The 17,813-nt window shown below is 41.5% G+C and overlaps 2 protein-coding genes across 2 annotated transcripts; one reads left to right on the forward strand and one right to left on the reverse strand.

Annotated features, from left to right (window-relative positions):
- Window positions 1–3,378: 3,378 nt before the first annotated feature.
- Window positions 3,379–8,565, forward strand: ptpdc1b (protein tyrosine phosphatase domain containing 1b; the record flags this gene model as incomplete). Its single annotated transcript, XM_080762967.1, has 8 exons — window positions 3,379–3,424; window positions 4,151–4,316; window positions 4,413–4,493; window positions 5,045–5,163; window positions 5,460–5,597; window positions 5,947–6,842; window positions 7,453–7,638; window positions 8,455–8,565. 8 exons carry the CDS (start codon window positions 3,379–3,381, stop codon window positions 8,563–8,565), a joined length of 1,743 nt encoding a protein of 580 aa, XP_080619093.1.
- Window positions 8,566–10,829: 2,264 nt separating this feature from the next.
- Window positions 10,830–16,357, reverse strand: fbxw12 (F-box and WD repeat domain containing 12). Its single transcript, XM_080762734.1, has 9 exons — window positions 16,328–16,357; window positions 15,910–16,079; window positions 15,589–15,713; window positions 14,672–14,878; window positions 14,403–14,567; window positions 14,025–14,262; window positions 13,252–13,430; window positions 12,432–12,574; window positions 10,830–11,824 (listed from the first exon to the last, which is right to left on the reverse strand). Exons 2-9 carry the CDS (start codon window positions 16,019–16,021, stop codon window positions 11,725–11,727), a joined length of 1,269 nt encoding a protein of 422 aa, XP_080618860.1. The 5' UTR covers window positions 16,022–16,079; window positions 16,328–16,357; the 3' UTR covers window positions 10,830–11,724.
- Window positions 16,358–17,813: the final 1,456 nt, after the last annotated feature.

Genomic DNA, 17,813 nt, shown 5'->3' on the forward strand with positions numbered 1-17,813 from the left:
AAACCAGATATAGTAAGTATAAGGTCACATAGTTAGGCTACTGTACATCAGTGATACTCAACCTCAGGCCCGCGGGCCACATCAGGCCCGCGGGACCATTATGACTGGCCCACCAATGAAAATCTAAAAAAAAGAAAAAAATGAAATCTGGAAAATGAAATAAAAATAAATAAATCTGAATGAAGTTATCTTTAATTACATTATAATAAGTAATACTATTAGAGTTGTACTATTACTCGAACGAAAATAAAAGCTTGGGGGGGGGGGGGGGGGGGGGGGGAGATGCAATGCAAATGAAAGACATATACTGTGTATCCCTATTCCCTGACATAATTTATAGCTAAACGGACAGAATTCTATTTTATTTGAATGATGAAACCCAGCTGCCATTAATAGTTGGAAATGGAAATTGCGGAAATGGAAATTGCGGAAATTGTAATTGCGGAAATGGTGGAAATGGAAATTGCGGAAATGGAAATTGCGTAAATGGTAATTGCGGAAATGGAAATTGCGGAAATGGAAATTGAGGAAATTGCGGAAATGGAAATTGCGGAAATGGTAATTGCGGAAATTGCGGAAATTGCTCTTCACTTATAGCTATCTATTTTCAGGTAGATTGTTTTATTTTACTCAGTCAGCCATATCACTACTCATTTTTTTCATGAAAAAGGTCATAGCTGGGTAATCTATTTTCAGGCAAATTGTGTTTATTGTATTTTATTTTACTCAGCCATAACAATTTATTTTCTGTTAACCAACTTGCTGGCTGGCAGGCAGGCAGACAGACAGACAGCTACTCATGGAGAATTGGACAGGCAGGCAGTCAGACAGCTACTCATAGACAGGCAGACAGACAGCTACTCATGGAGAATTGGACAGGCAGGCAGACAGCTACTCATGGACAATTGGACAGGCAGGAAGGCAGACAGCTACTCATAGACAGACAGACAGCTACTCATGGACAATTGGACAGGCAGGAAGGCAGACAGCTACTCATAGACAGACAGACAGCTACTCATAGACAATTGGGCAGGCAGGCAGACAGCTACTCATAGACAGACAGACAGCTACTCATGGACAATTGGACAGGCAGGAAGGCAGACAGCTACTCATAGACAGGCAGACAGACAGCTACTCATGGACAATTAGGCAGGCAGGCAGACAGCTACTCAGACAGGCAGACAGACAGCTACTCATGGACAATTGGACAGGCAGGCAGGCAGACAGACAGCTACTCATAGACAGGCAGGCAGACAGCAACTCATAGACAGGCAGACAGTAAGACAGCTACTCATTGACAGACAGACAAATAACTACTCATGGACAGACAGACAGACAGGCAGGCAGGCAGGCAGGCAAAGAGCTACTCATGTTATGTTATTATGTTATTATAACAGCTACTCATGTTATGTGCAATAATTTGTGCAGTTATGGAAACAGCTCTTTGTGTTTATGCAAGAAAATGTAACACATTTATTTATTTACATATTGTGTGCATGCACATTGTACTTTGATACATTTTGCGAAAATAAAGCAATTGAAAGAGAGAAGTTATCAAGTATCATTAATGTCGTAATTTTATCTACTGGCCCCTGGCCCCTTGCCATTTTTGTAATGTGGCCCACAGGTAAATCTATTTGAGTATCCCTGCTGTACATCCTTGCATGTAAAAACAAAAATGGTCTAGAAAGGATAGAGATTGTGTGTGTGTGTGTGTGTGTGTGTGTGTGTGTGTGTGTGTGTGCGCGCTTAATGTAAATCGCTCTGGATTAAGAGCGTCTGCTAAATGCCTAAATTGTAAATTGTGTGTGTGTGTGTGTGTGTGTGTGTGTGTGTGTGTGTGTGTGTGTGTGTGTGTGTGTGTGTGTGTGTGTGTGTGTGTGTGTGTGTGTCCGTGTGTCCGCGCGCAACTACCGGTAATCATAGGCTCTCGACCGAATCACAGCACTGAGTAGTAAAACAGACACAGACAGAAAAACTGATTATTCACCTATAATGTGTATTTTTATGTTGACGGCCTTTTCCAACATCCAAGCTTATTGAATGTCCTACTATTTCACAAAAGCAGACCGTAAAAATGCCACTAAACATGTTTGAGATTGAAATATCCCTTTAAGACTTAGACTGTGCTTCAGTAGCCGTACCTTAATCAGCTTTAAAAGGCTCTAGTCTACGTAAACCAAGTTGATTCTCCCAACTTAATTCCTGTCAGGCTCCTCCTTTGGACAAATGATTGGAACTTGAATAAAGCCAATTGAACTTTAACTTTAACTTTAAGTAGTTAAAGTAACTGTTGTCTGTCTGATCGTTATCAGACATTCTCCTTCATGATCACTCACTCACTGACTTTATCATGACTAGTGACTAACCTCATACACAAATACCATAACACAATATGCTGCAGATGACAGTAAGTGTAATGCAATAGGTTTTTTTATAATACACAATGATACTGTGCCCATCATTTGCATTGTAGTTTTGTGGAGGAGTGGGACCTATAACATTCATAATAAGATTAGTGTAAGTGTACTAATCCAGTCAGAAATAGACCAACTGTGAATGTACCCCAGACCTGCTGTAGGCTACAGTGTGCTTATGTACGTGGCAAGTGGAACAACCAACAGACAATCTTTTTCTATTTGAATTTTTGCTATACTACAAGGAAGTATTTGGTCCTGATGAGATCCCCGGATGTATTACAACAGGGAATAATAATAATAATGTATTGTTGTTATTACGACAGGATGCAAACGGTCATTCTGTTGGACAATCTGAGGACAGTCAAATCACAGCAGGCAATGGGGACATCTTTACAAGCAATCTAAAGGTCATCACAGCAGTGGACGTTCATGTCACAGCATTTTGAGAAAGAAAGTGACACATTTGTGTCATGGGTATGGTGTCTGCAAGCTCCTCCTAGCAGGTAATTCCTCTGAGTGTAACCTATCACTATCACTTTGGCAACTGTGTCCTTATTATCTATTGGTTTATCGTTGGATCATTTTGTGTGACTACTGACTGAGTAGTGGTCGTGAATTGTATGGGATTATTATGAGATAGGAGTCATAACTGTTGGTTTAGCATGACTGATCCTATACACTGATCCTTTCAAATGGATTATGGCAGATTAAAATGTCTGTGTGATTGAATGAGTTGATTTTGTATATTATTTTCTTAATTTTTGTGTCCAAGATTAGTTTCTCAAAGTTTGGAATAAAAACGTCAGTCATTTTCTAGCCTTCACAAAGAAGGTGTTTAATTGATTGTTTAATTGAATTAGTTAACTTAATTAGTATCGCATCTCATTAGTATAGCTACAGCTATGTGTACCGCCTGCCTCTGCTATGACTGTTGACGTCACCTCAGCTGACCATCCAGATGGCAGTCCATGCCAAGACAAGAGGTGGATTCCTGATTGATTTTGGTAAAGACTTATGTATAGCTGTTAAAGGACCACTTCACCACTTTTCATAATAGGTCCCATAATAATCATGATAAAATGGCATGATGTTTTTCTACTCCGTCATGTCTCATAGGAGGGCTGTGGGCAGTTTAGAAACCGTCTTCCAGTAACATCATCATTAGGCAGATTTTTATTTTAAACAATATTTTTTTACAAAGATTTAGGTTTTCATTATCGTGAGAACGATGGCTTCCATTTTCGCATTGCAACTGTTCAGGACTAGAAAGCCTGCAGTTTCTATTAGCTTGTATTCCCCATCGACGATGTCACTGGAAGACGGTTTCTGAACTGCCGACAGTCCTCCTATATGAGACACAGATCGAGTAGAAAATAATTGCGCCATTTTTTCAGGATTATAGGCGAGGACCTAGTATATGAAGATAGGTTGAAAAGTGGCGAAGTGGTCCTTTAATCTATTGAGAACTAATATGTGAATTGTTAAGGACTAGTGCTAAATTCACATGTCAGTATTATTATGCGTATATGTACATATGTTGGTTATAGAGTGCTAGCCAAGGATTAGAACTCACCAGTGAAGATGTTATTTATTTATCACTTACCAAAGTTTGTTTGTGACTATGGCAATCACTAGCTTATGCAAATCACACAGAAGATTGCATGTAACATTTTAACATTGACCCAACTGACCCATAAAGGCTCTTTTGCTCTATCCTCTGCTGAATGCAGTCACGGCCCCCCGGGCCAAATACACCATAGTGGGGGAGCTCATGCGTCATGTGGTCCCAGAAGAAATGCAATGCTCAATGGGCTGTGGAGGTCCGGCCTGCAAATATGACAACCCCACTCACTGGAGTGACGACAAGCAGGCCATCAAAGGCCTCTACTCCTCCTGGTAAACCTGCTCTGCTTCATTAGCACTTTACAATAATCACACATTTAACTATTGCATCTTTATGACATTCTGCCCATGATGTTTCTGTCATTTCAGGGTTACTGATTATCTTCTGGCAATGTCCAGACCTTCCACTGAAATCATTGAGAAATATAACATCATTGATCAGTTCAAAAGGTACAGCTTTTTTTCATAGATCTTTGATAACTTTTAAGGTAGAGTATTTCAATACTATAACACCGTGTGTATGTTTACATGGATTAAAGTTCTCAGTTGCCACGACTGATTTCATGCATTTGGATTCTATAGAAGTCAGCATTGTCTTCTATGGAAGCATGTTGTAAAAAGAAAAATAGCCCATCTACACACTCTCAATTCATCTGTGACGCATTTAGAGCTTGTAATGTAGATAGTCTATTTTCTGTCATTATTTTAAGATTAGAGCATTTGAAGTGGTCAAATTAGCAATATGTTCAGAAGCATCTCCCATAAAATCTCAATAGTCTGGTATATTTCATATAAAATCTTTAATCTAAAAAGTTTAAAGCCTCAATATGTGATTTCGTCTCCTGGTTGCCGAACAGCATGTACAATATTAAAAAAAACATCATTTTACACAATTCTTTAGGGAACCTTTCACACTGTTTCGCATAAGGATTTGGTCATACAAACACTTTCAGTCGTGGTTTTATTTTGCTTTAATCCACACTATCTGTGTGTCTGTGAAGGAATGGTATAAAGACCGTCATCAATCTGCAGAGACCTGGAGAACATGCTATGTGTGGAAACCCTCTGGAGCCTGACAGTGGCTTTGCCTATCTCCCTGAGGTTTTCATGGAGAACGACAGTGAGTGCTGTTCAAATACTTCTGCACTTCTGTTTGATTGACCCATTTAAGAGCTGAGGCTGATTCTACAAATGCCAGCTACTGTAAATCTGTACTTTTCCCAGTAATGTTTTCATGCCAAGGACGCCCATCTGAAAATGTTTTGTGACAGGAGAGAAGAACTGTTCCAAATCCTAAGAGTTTTATATATTGCTAAAAATAAAAAAAATTACACGGATGCTTTCCCAGTTTTAATGGGTATTAATGTGGTGTAATACCGGGAAACTGATTTTATAACAAAATTCTCACCATTTCAGTTTATTACTACAATTTTGTCCTGGCTGACTATGGAGTGGCTAACCTCACGGTGGTTCTGGACATGGTGAAGGTCATGGCCTTTGCAATGCAGGAGGGGAAGATAGCGGTTCACTGTCATGCCGGTCTAGGGAGGACAGGTACACACTTCACATTCACAGTGCGTTTTAACACTGGGAGAACAATGGCGAGTGACAAATTAATTTCATTGGCTATTGGCTAATAGCCCACTATCGCCGGACGATGTCGCCCCAAAAGATTAATTATTTTCATCTTTTCGGGCGACGTACCTCTGCCCACTTTTCGACTATAGCCAGTTCGCCTGCTCTCGCCGGTAGTTGCCCGGGTCCCATAGACAAATAATGCACTTCCTGAAAATTCGTCTGGCTGTCGCCCGCTGTCAAAACGCACTTATGATTATGAATCTAAAAGAATTATGATGATAAGGAAAAAAGGTATTTAACACACAGATTGTCTTGTCCCATCCAGGTGTGTTGTTGGCATGTTTCATGACCTACACCACCAGGATGTCCGCTAACCAGGCCATTTCTCACGTACGTGCCAAGCGTCCTAACTCCATCCAGACGAGAGGTCAGCTGCAGTGTGTCAGGCAGTTTGTACAGTTCCTCGTGCCTCTGAGGAAAGTGTTTTCCTGCGCGGAGCCCCGGTCAGACCCGGTCACCCTGTCCCAGTACCTAATCCGCCAGAGACACGTGCTCCACGGCTACGAGCGGCGGGAACTGAGGCACCTGCCTAAGATCGTCCACCTCATCTGTAGGCTCCTGATAGACACCTTGAACCGGCAGGTCATCGAGGAAGACGTCCTGGAGGCCCCAGATTTTGAGGACTTAGAGATGGTCGAAAGTATGGTCGAAAGGCTGGGCCCTGGCTTTGGCCAGAACATGGCTGACATGCGGCCCCGCTTACCGGGCGCTCCCACTTTACCCCGTCACTTCAACGAGCCGGCCATCTTCTACCACCACAAGACTCTGAGCTACAGTGACTCCAACATCGAGCGTCTCGGATCCAATCTCAATTTGCTGGCACAGCCTCTCGGTTCACTGTCGCAAAGCAACATTCATTCGCCCTATCATCGCGCCTCCTCCCAGAACCAGTCGAACACCTCCTGCTGCTCGACAGGAACACTGTGGGACGACTGCAACCAATCGTCTGTGATAAAGGCCAAGATGTCGTCCAGGTTGAGGGCAGAGCAGAGGAAAGGAAAGCAGTGTCTGCTAGAAGTGGAGGAATCGGAGGTGCCGTTCATAACCCTGCAGTCAGAGTTGTCTGCGGAGACCCGGAGGTTCCTGGTGGCCCAGGCTCTGGCTGTGGACCTGTTCCTGGACGGAGAGGAGCAGCACAGATGCGCTGTCTTAACCTGGCAGGTATACAGCTTTATCCACTCATCATATCTACCTCGTTGCCGTTGGGCGGAAACCTCCTATCCCCATAATAAAACCTTTTGTGTTTTTTTCATAAATGAATGCCCTACTAAACTTGATCTGATCATACTACAGCATCAAACAAAAGTAACCAACCTGGTCCTTGGTCTGTCACCATATGCCTATACGGTCTATGGCCTATACACATGACATCATCAATTGGGATTACAAGCTAATAGAAACTACAGCCTTTCTCTTCCTGGATATTTAGCAAGCTGAAATAGAGGCCATTGTTCTCTCTGTAGGAGGGTTTCTGAACTGTCCACAGCCCTCATAAGGAGTGAGTAGACAAAAATTGTACCATCTTTTAGTAAGCATTAGTGTGGAGCAAATATTAATGTGAAGATATGTTGAAAATGGGGGAAGTGGTGTGGTCCTTTTACTGGCTCCTTTCCAACGAGTCTCTCCCGGGTGACTTTATATAGCTTCTTACCCTATTAAATGATGGTGATTAAGGCGGGGGGCTTTGACAGAATATATAATATATATGTATATTTAAATAATATAAGCTCAAAGAGCTGTTCAGGTGATCTCATGTTGAGTGTTTGTACAGGCAGAGCTGAACATGGGCGGTGGATGGGAGCAGCAGCTGTGTTTAGAGAGGGATCCGTTTGTGTTGACTGGGCTGATGTGGTCGTGGCTGGAGCAGCTGAGAGAGCCAGTCCTCTCCGTGCAGGCTGCCATGACCCTGGACCCCAACAACACCAAGGCTCACACTGTCCTCAACACTCTGGACCAGGTCAGTATAGTCCCGCTGGCGGAAGATGTATTCACATTAAGTAGCAATATAGAAATACTCTGTTACAAGTAAAAGGCCTATTCAAAATTCTACTTGATCAGTATTGGCATAAAAAGTTACTCACAGTACCAATTAAGTAAACAATATGCAATCATGCATTATGAATTGCCCATTTCACAAATGCTTTGGAAAATAGCAGATCTGCAAGCTCACAATGTGCCACGATGCAACACGTTATAAGCTTGTAGCTCTGCTATGTTCGAACATCCAAAGTAAGAAATAGTGGGTGATATTTGACTTGGTTTACTCTGGCTTTTGTGAGCAGTGAGCATCCAGACAGTTTTTAAGTTGCTTATATTATTTTTTTATTTATCAGACACGCCCCCTTCCTATAAAACCATGTAACTTCAAACTCCATTGTGATCCATATTTGAACTGATATTGGCCGTCTAATACGTGAGGGGGATGTGTTTTTTTTTTTCAATTCATCTGTTTTAATTTCTTTTTTATAATAATTATTTTGGGAAAAAAATATTTAATAAATAAATAAAAGAATGAAAGTAGTGGAGATGTAATGGAGTAGAAGTCTAAAGTAGCTGGAGTTGTAAATGGTAAAGTAACGCAAAAGTACTTCAAAAAGTACAGTACTTTCCACCACTGAGTAGTTCAACCAACCACTTCTACTTTGGCAAATAAGCAGCTAGAGAACGTACAACTATTCATGTAAAATCTCATCATTTTCATCTCTCTAATATGTCTTCCAAGGCTCAGAAGCAGACGTTAACTTGCCTATTAGACTGTATGGCTCATATGCAGGAAATACCAGCGGACGTAGAGAACGCTTTCTTGGACCGTACCATCAAGGCTTTCACTCGGGTAAGGAAGAACCATGACCGCCAGCTGTCCAAATGGACCGTCCCTTACTGACAGTTTAGGCCTTTAGGGTCTATAACTCAAATGCAGTGAGTTAAATTAACAATGAGGATTCTTCAGCGTAGATTGGGGTCCCAGAGATAAAAAGTTAAAAACACATCACTTGTGTTAAGTGAGGGGCACCCACTGTATTTATATCGGCCACATGATGTCTTACGTCGACACTTAGTTCCCTAAACAAACATTCAAAATCCCATAGACTTGGCTGCCATATGCCTGGCATAATCTTCAAATTAAAGCCTTTTATCATGATGATGACACTTTTTATAGGCCTACAGGGGCCTAAAAGGTTTCAACAAAATACATTATGTGTGTGAGTGTTACATGTATTAACAGAAATGTTGAATAAGGTGCATCATGCACCTGGTAGGGACTGAGGAGGCAGGCTTTTAAAGGGCGTTGGCCCCTGGGCTCAGGTGCACGCCAATTACTCTGATCATCCATCTCAACACTCCCCAAGTCCTATTGGAACCAATGAGAAGGGAGAGAATACTACAGGTCAAAGCCACATACAAAGACATAAACCGTAACCAACCTAAGAGTGAACTATTATATCCTAACATACATAATACAGGGAACCGTCGCACTAGTAGAACAATAAAAAAATTCACACCCGTGTGAAGTGAGTGGCGCTCTTATCATCGTACATCATAGACACTATGCCTATTTGCTCAGACACTATGACGTAAAATTCTCCATTCATTGTCAATGGAAATGTAATGTTTGTTTAAGACAAAGTTTATCGTGGACAGTAACTAAAAGCTGGATGTAGGAGGGGCTAGCACCCCTCAAAAATGAGGCCACACCTTAGAGTAAGGGCCACACGGTGAGTACTGCACCGCCTCATCTGCCCATAGAGCGTCGCAGTCCCGCCCCCTTTCAGAACGACGAGTGGCCCAGGAAATTAATCCCACTGCATTTTGCCCATAGGCTTTTCTTAAAGTATTTATTTAAAGACGGTTACGCCGCGGACAAAGCCAACTCGGATCGTGACAAATCATGACAATGAACACAATATTTTGGGCCGATCAAATCATTAGAAAGAAGAAAATAAAGGCAGGAGACAACACTATTTGTTTTGTTTTTCTTCTTATAAATTATTTGATCGGCCCAAAACATAGTGTTCATTGTCATGATTTGTCACGATCCGAGTTGGCTTTGTCCGCGGCGTAACCGTCTTTAAATAAATACTTGCATAATGCATAATGTTTGTGAAGTTATGGTTAAGCTTAGGGTTAGGCATAGTGTTTGTGAAGTTAAAGGTTAGGGTTTAGGCGACACATGGGCGAAGGAAGAGGGAACCCCTTAGTCAGACATTCAATCATGCACGCGCTCGCATACACACACAGAGAGAAACATTAGGAAGAGGTATATGGCACATGGGAGCAGATGTAACGCTGGTAAAATTCTCTCTTAATTTAAGCAAAAAAATAATTCAATTGAGGCTAAGAGTTTACAGACCAGTAAGGGTGCAATTGCTGCTGGTGGTCCCCAGAGACCCAGCATTGAGAAACACTGTTCAATAACTTCCTAATCAAAGCCCTGACTGTGTATGACTAAAGAACATGCCATGCCTTTCAACAGCTGGAGAAGAACTCAGAGAATGGAAGGAATGTGTACAAGACTATGACTGAAGTCCTGAGGTACATCCTTCTGGACATGAGATGGACAACCATTGGTGATGACAACCATAGTTCAACATTGTCAGTAACTGCAACATAATAATGTTATTATCAATAAATGGACTTTTATATTTACCGTGCTGTGTGTGGACATCGCCCTGTTAAACAAGGGAACTGTTTGTGCCTTGTGTCACAATCATATAGCCTAGTTAGTATACATGTTCCCTTGTTGGGCAGAAACCTTCATCTAATATTTCACCTATATGACATTGACAGTGTCAAACTATTTTTGAATGGAGGAAAATAAACGAAATATTTACGCAATTAAAAGTTATTAACCAGAACTACGTCATTTATTTGGATCTGGAGTTATTTTGCTCCATTATAACAGTTTTGGACATACTGTACAAGGTTTCTGCCCGACATCAACAATATATTTATATTTTTAATACCTAACAAGTACAACTATTGTGTAGACTTAATATATTAAATTCATGGAATCTTGCCACAGTAATATGTTCTGACAATATTTAGCAGAGTTTAAAATTGATCACACCAGAATACATGCAATACAATATGCCTTAAGACTTGTGTACAACAATATACTGTACCGTAATTTATTTAACAGTAGGTTGCCCTTGAACCAGTGAAGAGCTTAGTTAACAAAATGTCTCTAGACAAAATACAGTATGTGTTCCATGCCAAAAGGCCACTGTATGATGATATCCAGCAGCTATACCCTATTGGCTAACTTGCCAGTGAATAGCCATTAGCCCCCACCGGGTGTTATGTAATGCAGTGACAAACTGGAAATCAAATTGATTGATTTCCCAAATAGCAACAATATATTACACTGACAGCTGCTTGCAAACAAATAGTTTGTCTCAACTGAAACTGATGAACAAAAATAATATAGTACTATGTGTAACAGTGTCGTAGTACAATAGTTTAATCACTTTAATGTGATTGTGAACTCACAGAAACACAAAAAGATATCAATATCGTTTCGGACATCTCGTTTCGGTCCTAGAGGAGTTAAGGGTCTGTAGATTTCTGGCAATAAAAAAAGAGATTCATTTGGCAACAGGTGCGTTGGTGAAGCATCACAGACACGGAATGAAAATAAAAATCTACTTGCTCAATAAATAAACTATTTTATTATGTTTCAGCATATCAAATGCCTGAAGGTCTTCTAATGTAACAAAAACAAAACGGTTTCTTTATTGAGCAAGTAGACAATGTGTGGGTGTTTGCAAACATAGGATTTCTAAAATACCACATAATACACAATAATATCACATATCTGTTAAAGTAATTCTCAAAGGGGGAAAATAAAATAACCCTATCATTTCTTCACGAGGAAGACGTGTGAATGTTGGATACAAATCAGATTTAACAACGCCTAGCAATGCCCTCGGCACAAACAATAGAACTTGCACTATAGTCAAAGTTCCCCTTGGATTAAAAGAAGTGGTCAGTGCAAATATCAGTAGTGCCATTATGTTTTCCATTCACGTGGTGCTTTTGGTCTTCAGGAGGTGAAAGAATACGCTTTCAGGACATCTTTCCCGTCGTTCCCTTCTGCTACGGCCACGATGCTGGAGTAGTCACAGGCCACATGGCTGAAGCCCCTGGAACAGATAGGACCCCAGCAGCAGGGGAAGGTTTAAAACAGTGCTTTTGTTTGTTCATAATCATCATCTATTTAAGCTATTTGGAGCACTGATGCATTATAGACAGTGTATAACATAACGATATTCGTACAGGTACAGTAGCAAAAGGCATGGCTGAATGTGATACCCACTATATGCGTTTATGCATTATTTGAACAGAGGAAGAACGTTTTTTTCAGAAAAGCACACTATTTACAAATAACTTCTAAAATTAATATTCTTGCACTAAAAAACAAAACACGAAACTCATCCCCAAACTGAACCCGTCGTTACATGAATTGCATAACCTCTGACTTCTTTCCAGGGCTTTATATCTGCCAGTAATCTTTGGAATTCTCTGATCATTCGCCCTAAAATTACATGTTGATCTATTTTCACTATTCTTGAAAGTTTTCAAAATGTTTTGAAATATTTCTCCTATGACGACATGCCCAAAGACAGGGGTCAATTATTAACAGATTATTTTAATAGATTATCGAGTCTTTTTTTATATAATTGATTGATAAATTGATTATTTCTGCTGTACTTTAACGTCAACCTGTCTGTTGTTGTTGTTGTATTATACCTGGACATAGTGTGGGAACCTCCGAGTAAGTGATATCGGCTCTTCAGGTCAAGGTCAATACGGCCATCTTTTCTGTTCTGGTCTTTCCATGTGTACACTCTTAAAGACAGGTCCCGACAAGCAGCCACCACACGAAAGCTATCCTGTAAACACAATTGCATGAAAATAATTGACTAATTGTAGCCGAGAAAGGTGTTGAATTCTTCTAAATCCTCCAGTTTTCTGAAATAAATATTTTCATGATTTTTCAAAAATTTCAGACCTACAAGCTCGTAGCGCGCCACTCGGTGGCGTGCTATGAGCTTGTAGATCTGCTATTTTTCAATAGCTAAATTATAACATAATGTTTAAAACACCAAAAGGGGTTCCCGCCCCAAAATGGGTTAACCAATGCAAAGGTCACACAAACAATTGATATGTTGCACAGCTATAAAGTAGCCTGGTTAACCATCCCGGTCGGTCGTGTAAACTCACATTATCATAATGTCTTCTGCAGACCAGTCTGACTCAAGTGCTGTGTGAAACAAAAACTGAAACTGAAACTGAACTGAGTGTTGCAACCCCCCCCCCCCCCACCTCTCTCTCTCTCTCTCTCTCTCTCTCTAATAAGTCATATACTCGTGCTCATGACCACTGCCACATACGCACGGACATTGCTGGTTGTAGGAGTGGTTGCACCACTCAAAAAAATAGAAGAGCCAATCGGTGTCTGTCATAATTCATATTATAATGTGAATTCACGCGACCGGGATGGTTTACCAGGCTAGCTACAAGCTTACAAGTGCTTGTACTTGTCACCATAAGAAGAAGAAGAGCCTACCACAGATATGGATGTAACATTTGCAGATAGGCATTTATAGCTGAGCCTGTACTTCAAAAAGGTGACCCAGAGGTCTTGGTGATCCCCCATCACGAGTACATCGCCATCCTTGGCCTCCAGCAGGACGTTTAATGGAGATTTGTTCCACCATAAAGGAAAGGTAATCCCATACTTCACCACTACAATGGAAACGTAAATTATACACAGGAAAACTATTAATTCGAAAATCATTCCGTATGACTCGAAAGGTCGAAAGTAGGGCTGCAACAATTTTATATCTATTTTCTTAGTGATTATTATATCGATTACGACAGAGGTCTTCCAGCGCTTTTCAAGCCAGAGGGAGGAAGCAGGGACGCCCCCACTAGTACATTATTGTGTAAAATTGTGTTGCAGATTAAACTTTTTCATAAATTCCATACTGTAGATTGATTCATAGACTTGTTTGACAACACTGTTATCAGTGTATGTTGGATTCATGGAAATGTGTGTTTACTATTTTTCATACATTTAACCACTTAAACCCTCAATACTTAAACCTCTGTACTTGGTTTGTTCCCTTTTCCCTCTACACCAAACCTCTTTGACGATCTACAAGCTCACAGCGCGTTCGGCAAAGAATAGGGAAGAATGGGGGGGTCCTAGCACACAAAGATTTAGCGACCCCCTTGCAGTAACTCGGAGGACCCCCTGTTGAAGACAGCATGCATCCACTATCCCAGCTTTAGAATACAGGTACAACATTCACAGCACAGAGTGTATACTGTAGCTACCTTGTATCTCTGACTTGTATCTGGATGTCTTCATGCTGAAATCCAGCACAGTGACGGCTCCGGGCACAGACCCGGAGCCATAGATATCCCCCTGGCCATCATCCACCTGGTGGATGATGGCCAGTCTAGCAGGCTGGGTGGGCATAAAGACGGCCGTGTGGAACCATTGGACCGGCAGACGCTGGCTCAGAGGATCTTCGTCCGCAGATGGATTGATCAAACTGGTAGCAGAGATCACCTGCCAGCCATACATCATCAAACAAAATAAATGAAATGTTCTTTAATCCTGGTTTCATTTTCATTTATCAGCTGCACACAGAAATGTAATATAATACAGTAAAACAAGCATTACCCAGTGCCTACAGAGCTATTACTTACCTTTGGAATCACATCATAGTTGTCTTTGGTTCCTGCCAAGATCCATTTCTTGTCGGGAGAAGCTAGCAGAAGGTTGACATTGTAAGAGTCGCACACCACTAGACTGTTTGTTTTTGACCACTCAGGGCCCGTTAGTGTGTGCAGTGATCCTTGTCCGGTGCCTACCTGAGAAACATTTGAATTAAGAGAGAGCGTTGACATTTCAGAAGAGAGGGACTTGAATAAAGATGACGTGAGCAAAGATTTGAAGAATTGAGTTGGTAACTTACAAAGAGAAAGCAGCGGTCTTTAAACGTGTATGGTAGTAATGTGCAGCGTGGAGATGCTGTGTCGTATGACGCCACTTCCTCTCCTGTCAGAGCCTGCCAGCTCTTGATAAGCCCTGAGGAATCGGATGTAATCACTACTCCATGCTCTCTGTCACTGACAATGCTCGTCAGAGGACTCTGCACGGCACTGCACCACAACTCCACCCCCTAAAACAAATGAGACAAACACAACAAGCTAATTCAGTTCACTTAAATGGCCACACAAGATGCTAGCTTGTGAATACATACAGGCTTGAGACAGAGCTTATTTCCATTAGTGGTCCTTTATGTATGAATGTTTAATATATGTTGTTTGCCCCCATTGTAGTCATTGCCAATTTCCTTATGTTTGTACAGTTATAGTAATATACTAGTAATTGAAGCTAAATTACTTTGACCTTCAATCCCTTTCAAATGTCTCTGCTTCTTTGCCTGTAATTAAGGTTGCATTCCTGCCAAATGTTTAGAATCAGACTAAAAGAAGAGTAGGATTGACTACTCTTTCTTTGTTGCGAGGCTTTTGTACACAAGGTAATAATGTCTTTGTGACAGGTGTGTAGGTGAAGCACACAATGATGCACCAAGAACAATAAAGGCGGTAAGGCACCCGCACACTGCCCGACTTGCACAGTACAAGAGAAGAACTATTATTAAACACGTTTCGGTCACCAAGGCCTTATTCAATCAAGCATTTAAGGTCTTGGTGACCGAAACGTGACCAAAATGATCCTGTTTGGTGCAAGTTGGGCAGTGTGCGGGTGCCTTTATTGTTCTATATTTACATGATACAATTAAAAAGGTATTTGAAGGCAACTTTGTTCCAAAGCTAGAAACCAAGCAAATCCACTGAATCGCTCTATGACATATTTTTTACTAACATTTTTCACATCCCACGCTCGCACTGTCCCATCAGTTGAGGCACTGCAGATGGTGCTACGGAAACTCCAGGGCTCCATAGCGGTGGGTGTATTCTTCTCCAGGTACACTAAACCAACCACTCTGCCTAGAATAGATGATGACAACCATTTCACACCAAAAGAATGAGGTTAGAGTGGCATGGCATCATGGCAGAAAGGGTGCAAAACAAAAAAAAGTAATTGATAGAATAATCGCTAAGAAGATTATAGATAGCTGCAGCCCTACATGGCAGATATGGGAATGCAAGTCCTGTGGACATGGTACAGTATGTAAGTACATACCTGTGTGACCCCTCAGGCCTTTGCAGGTGTAGTCGCAGCCGGACCGGCCCTGCGTCATCTTGCTCTCCAAGTGGGAGCGACGCAGGTAGTACCTCTTCCACGCGTCCCTCATGTGTTCACTGTCCACCACAGCGATGTTACAGAACCCCCAGTACTGGAGGCACAATCTCCTGGACACATCACATCATAGAATGTACAGTAATGTACAGTACTGGAGGCACAACCTCCTGGACACATCACATCATAGAATGTATAGTAGGGAATGCACCGAACACTATCCATCCATCTATCCACCCACACACATGACACACACACACACACACACAAACAAGCAACTTAAAAACAGTCTGGGGTGTTCCCAAAAGCTAGAGTGAGATGTTAAAACGACACCAAACATGCCCCTTTAAGCTGAACGTACCTCCATAACCAAGGAGTCTGTGCAACTTCGAGCCAAGTAATTTGTATGTACATGAACATTATCATGATGAAAGAGGGCTCACTACTGGGGTATGGTGCAAAGACCATAAGCAATGAGTTGACAAGGTGGGAAACGGTGATGGTCAGATGAGACATCCTTCATTATATTCTCCAGAAGTGTGCGAGTATGTGTCCTGAATGCTTGATCCCTTTAGTGGGCTTGGTTATGCTATGGGGGGCATTTTCCAGGCATGGTTCAGGTCCACTTGTCCCCATAGAGGGGAGGGTCAGTGCAAATTCAATACAGATTGAAGTTCCACAATGACAATGCCCACATCCGCAGGGCACGATCGAGGGGTCACTGAATTGTTTGATGAATATGAAAATAATATGAATCATAATGACCCACCAGGCCACCACCACTATAATAAAATCAAGTGTATGGGGAATGGGGATAGCTTTTATTTTATCTTGCGTTACATTGGAATGTTTGTTTCATCTGTCCACATCTCCACAAAAGCTGTCTATAGGTGGCCAGTGGCCACCAGACCAACATCTATACTCAGACTACTTATTATGATGATGGCACATTATGTTGTTTTCCCCTTTTCCATTTGTCACTAGTGACTATACTATACTGTCTCAAGTTTGTGAATTTAGCCTCCCACACACCACTTCCGCACTTCGCTGCCACCACTCCTCCTTACCGTACAAACACTTGAGACGTTCATCAAATCTTCCACATTTAAGAAGGTAAAAATGTGGATAAGGCAATCACTGCCTAATGTTGCAATTGCACTGTCCATAGTGATGGAAGTCAGCAGTTAATACAAACTACACAAGCACACGTGCTGTTTGCGTAGCACTAAACCAACCAGTATGTTGATTGTTGTGTAAAACTACGGAAAGTATGCAGCGTCAAACGACAGTTTCCCCTTTTAACTGCATTGGCGTCACATTACCATCAGATGGCGCCACAATCAAAGGTACAACGGCTACACTGGAGCGCACTAGACACAGTGCGCGCGCCAGTGCCCCGTCTAATTTTATTTGAGAAAGAAAATGTGTTTTTAAAAAAGTGTTTAAACTGCACCACATCAACATAATGTTGAATGAAAGTGAAGCATAATTTTGCTGTACCGTCCTGTACGTTCATTTGGGCTCAGTTGCATAGCCTGTTTTCAGAAATATATCAGTTTTAGCCGGATTACTTTAATAATTTAGGACTATTATAAACCATCAATTTGTTTTGGAAGGTTTGTTTTTTTAACCTAAATAACCACATATGTCGACACACCATGCCCGATGGCCAAATCATTAGGAATGCCTATCAATCAAGCAAGGTGAATGCACACAACAAGTGGAATATGTAGTGGCTGTCTGCCTGCAACCCTGGCTGGCGGGATTCCACAGCATGCAGAAAGAAGAAGAAGGGCCCCATGCATGCATGTCTCTCTCTCCTGTCCTGTGAACGGTGTGAACACGCC

This window comes from Protomyctophum bolini, assembly GCF_963924005.1.
Source record: "Protomyctophum bolini genome assembly, chromosome: 5".
Lineage (NCBI taxonomy): Eukaryota > Metazoa > Chordata > Actinopteri > Myctophiformes > Myctophidae > Protomyctophum > Protomyctophum bolini.